Source organism: Nematolebias whitei, chromosome 10 (assembly GCF_014905685.2).
Source record: "Nematolebias whitei isolate Nwh7 chromosome 10, NemWhi1, whole genome shotgun sequence".
Taxonomy (NCBI): domain Eukaryota; kingdom Metazoa; phylum Chordata; class Actinopteri; order Cyprinodontiformes; family Rivulidae; genus Nematolebias; species Nematolebias whitei.
The window spans coordinates 2,446,162-2,450,668 of record NC_056507.1 but is presented as its reverse complement, the minus strand read 5'-3'; the positions used below and the strand labels follow the sequence as shown (position 1 = coordinate 2,450,668).

General features: G+C 43.7%; 1 protein-coding gene across 1 annotated transcript in view; it reads right to left on the bottom strand.

The window, feature by feature from the left end:
• dldh (dihydrolipoamide dehydrogenase) overlaps positions 1–4,507 on the bottom strand; it is a 13,891-nt gene that overhangs the window by 3,241 nt on the left and 6,143 nt on the right. Inside the window, exons 9-12 of the mRNA XM_037682508.1 lie at positions 3,580–3,770; positions 3,329–3,499; positions 2,550–2,739; positions 602–739 (exon numbers count right to left, since the gene is read on the bottom strand). Coding sequence (XP_037538436.1) covers positions 602–739; positions 2,550–2,739; positions 3,329–3,499; positions 3,580–3,770 — 690 coding nt within the window. The remainder of the gene's footprint in view (positions 1–601; positions 740–2,549; positions 2,740–3,328; positions 3,500–3,579; positions 3,771–4,507) is intronic.

Below are 4,507 nucleotides of genomic sequence, written 5' to 3'. Positions count from 1 at the left end.
AATGGGTTTAATGCATTTGGTTTGTTGGGTCGATGTTTTTAGTTTTCTTGCACTTGGAAAGTTCATTTGAGTCTATTCTCAAAAACAACAGCGTAATATGAGTAACGGTTCTTTCAAAGCAGAAACTAAACGGGGGCTCAAGACCCTTTGGGGTCCTTGGTGGTCCAAAGTCCTGGCATGAGTTACAAAGGCCTGTGTGTAACACGTGCAGCAGCTATAATGTCTTTGTAAATATTTGAATAAATCCTGATTTACTCTGGATTTGATTCTGTTACTCTCTCATCGAAGAACGATCAGGACTGGACATGTGCTCCATGGTCCTCTTGGGTCCAACGTGGAACTTGAAGAAGAAGATGACAACATTTTTGTTTCATCAAAGTAGAGCTGTCCTTTGTGTTTGAGTTCTACCTTCAATAGAAATTTTTCATAACTGTTCAGTTTAAATGATTTTTTGGCAGATTATTATTTTTTTTTTATTAATTAGGAGACGAGCAATAGATGTGACCACCATCTTTTTTGTAATCTTCATCAATAATTCTGGTCGTTGTGTGTAAAGTGGACCGCGATCAGCTCGGACTCGAGGACTGTTCGGGGTTCTTACGGTTCCCAGGATGTGGGCTCCGAGCATCCGGTCGGTCTCCTTGTGGCTCAGGATCTTCACCAGGCCGTCGGTGTCTGCGTTGGTCTTGGCTCTGCTGTTCGCTGCAAAAGGAAACTTGCCAACTTTGTACGGAACGCCCTGAGGACGACAGAAAATACACGACTGAATGAATAACTTAATCCATATTGAACATTAAGTTCATTTGTTCTCCTGAAAAATGCACAGCTTGGACTCATCTGAAACATGGACTGTGCAGAAAAAAGTTAATTTCCTGTGATCTAGTGGATCTAGTGGATCTAGCGGACTTTAATTTCTTCAGATGTGCAATTAATAGACTATTCTTTGGTTTACAAAGCAGATACGTTTTAAATTCTTATCAGAAACTGCAGAAAGGCAGACAATGTTTTTGTTGGTGTTTGAACATGTTTGTGTATGTGTCTGTTAGCAAAATATTGTGTGAACCAGTGAACAAATTTTAATAAAACTTGCAGAAATTAGAACCACGATTACAAAAAATGTGATATTGTGTAAAATGTAAGTAGGAACAGAATGCAGTAAACAGCTAATCTCATAAAAAAATATAGAATTTACAATAGAACATAATGAATATTTCAAATAAAATTGGGAAATGAGTTTTTGGTGGAAAAAATGTAGAATTTGAACTTTATGGCAGCAACAACTCAAAAACTTTGGGACAGAGACAACAAGCTGTGAAAGTGAAGCACTCTGTAACTAATCAGGATAATTGGAAACACTTCACCGTGCCATCCACAAATACAGGTTAAAGCTCTATCGTGCAAAGAAGAAGCCATATGTGATAACTAAAGCCCGACCGATATATCGGTAGGGCCGATATTTTAGACCGATATCGATGTTTGGAGAAATATCATAACGGTGATAAATGTCCCATTATGCAGATCTAAAAACTTCTAATTTGCACGTCTAAAATACTGTAACCAGCTGTAACTGTAAAATGTATCCAGCAGAGGGCGCATGAAGACTACTTTCAAGTCGTGGCTGTTCGCTTAAGTTTCACTTTCAGCACAGCCGAAGCAGCGAGCAATGCTGTAGTGTATGTTGCTGAACAGAGCACAAGTTTATTTTAACTGATCTGTAAAATAAATCAAAAATAAATTATTTTCAATCCTCTAAACTGCTTGTCATTAGCTACGTGCCTCACAAGTTAGCATGCTAACATTAATGTTCAGTTGCACCGCCTTCACGACATTAGACCCGCTGTCAGCTGTTAAAGCAACCAGTTCTGTCGGTCTGAGATTTCAGTTCGTGAGAACATCCAGTGTTAGTAAAATAATCTTTGTCGTCCTCAATGAAATGCAACGTTTGTCTGAAATCTCTACAAAGAAAAATAAACTCTGCTGCGATCAATACTAATTAGACCTTCACCATTCGTAACTGACTGTTGGAACAATGAACAGGGAGGACGTTTGTGTGTTTAATTTATATTTTTGTAACACACTTGATCACTTTATGGTGAATAGTGGAGGATTGAAAATGTGACCTCATGTTAGGAAGACTGTTTCTATGAGCAGTGCTCCACCTGTAAACCTGCGGTGGGACTTTGTATAGGTGGATCTGATTAGCTTAGCTTCATGGTTGCTAACAGCTGTGCTAAATAAACAAGCCCCGCTCCACTCGCCGTTTCCTTAGACTTTGGGGGGTGGACAGAGCTTAAACGTTTTCAGCCATTATATGGTCACTGGCGACAGCTGAAACTTCCACATCGGTCGGGCTCCAGTGATGACCATCCAAAAAACTCCCTCCTTCTCTGGACCGGAGCTCATTGAAACTTTGAGGCTAAGTGGAAAACTGTTCTGTGGTCAGATTTAGTAATGACATTTTCTTTTTATTTGTGGGGGGGTGTTCACAAAGTCTAAAGTGTGTGTGTGACACAATGATGGAGTCCCGCTGTACGAGGACCGACTCTCACCTCCTCTTTGAGCTGCTCCTCCGTCTTGCCCACCCAGGCCACCTCGGGGTGCGTGTAGATGACGGAGGGAACACAGTTGTAGTCGATGTGCACAGCGCCGCCGGCGATGCCCTCAACGCAGATGATGCCCTCATCTTCAGCCTTGTGGGCCAACATGGGGCCGGCGACCACGTCACCGATGGCATAAATACTGAGAAGAGGAAAATGATTAACCTGCTGGATCCAAATCATTCTACAACTGGATCAGTTACAGTGACGACACGCAGATCTGTTATTGTGCACTTGCACAAAGTTAGTGCTCAGGGGAAGTGTCTATATTGATCACACACGCTCATGTCTTCACTGCAGAACCATTAAACTAATTCCTGTTCAATTATAAAAGAATGGGACTTCAACAATCGGATCTGTTTTACAACGTTAACGAGACTCTTGAGGAGGCAGCAGGAAAAAGAAACCTCCATGTTTTAATGGTTAATCTTCAACCATGAGGAAAATTGACTTTTAATCAAAAACTAAAAATCAGAGTTAGCGTAAATGATCGAGGTGGTCTGGCAGTGACCATCTTAGACTTCGGCCTGGCAACCCATTTCACTAAAAGAACCTTTCTTACACATCGATGCAGCCTCATGTAGACCTCGCTCATTTTTCCATGTTACTTCACTCGCATCCTTCATGGACGGACAGACGGACGTGTGGATTTCCATTTCCCCCTTTTGGCTTCAGGACGGGGACAAAAGCAGCAGATGGTGCCCTGAATGTTAACAGGCTGTCAGAGTTACCTGGGTGCGTTGGTCTGGAAGCGGTTGTTGACAGGTATACGCCCCCTGCTGTCCAGCTCAATGCCCACAGCCTCCAGACCCAGGTTCTGGGTATATGGTCTTCTGCCGATGCAGACCAGCAGCACGTCACAGGTAAGCGTCTCGTTCTTCCCTCCAGCTGCAGCCTCCACTCTGAAACATCACGCCCTTCTGATTACATACTGAATCCGCTTCAGGTCTGAAAAACCAGAATCTCGTTTCCACGGACTCACGACACGTCAATCTTGCCATCTGGCCTCCTGGTGGCTCCCATAACTTTGGTGCTGAGCTTGAACTTAAGACCTTGCTTCTGCAGGATGCGCTGGAAGTTCTTGGAGATCTCCATGTCGATGCCCATGCCACCAACATGGCCCAGGAACTCAACCGCTGTGACCGTTGAACCCAGCCGATGCCACACTGACCCCTGCATGACAGGACAGCAAACAGGCCTCACGTTAGTCCAGGCAGGGATGTTCTGCCATCTTCTCTAGTTATGAAAAATTAGCAGCTTAGCAGTTGTGACATCAGTCATGGACTGTACTTGTATAGCACCTTTCTATCCAACGGTAATTAAGATACTTAAAGCACTTTACAACACAATCTGTGCCCTCATTTACCTCCACACCACATTCACACAGCACTCAACTAGATCTCTACAAGACGATCTGCAGATTAATCAGTACTTTGGATCACGTTCATATAGGACACACATAGGAGGAAATGAGAGGTTCAGTGTCTTACCCAGGGACACTTCAGCATGTGAATGCTGGTGGAATCAAACCCCCAACTCTCCCGCTGGAGGATGACTGATCTAACCACTCAGCCACAGCTGCCCCAAAGGACAGACGGCTGCATGAGCCAATATTAAACCCCAACACTTTACACGTAACTGTGTTTAGTTTGTTGTTGGTTTCTAACAGAAACACGTCCAAGTTGACACAAACATCCGGGCTGAGCCCAGACCAGGAGCTCAACCCGGATGAACCGGACCCCCCAAGAACTTCTCAGACCGGTCCTGCATGTTTCAGACGTTTCTCTAAACAGGACAGTGTCTCTAGAGCCCGAGCTCCCAGACTTTTTCATCATGGAGCTCCTTTTAAAATGACCAAGTCTAAGTGATCGACCTGCTATAACTCGTTTACACACAACAGCCTCTGGAAA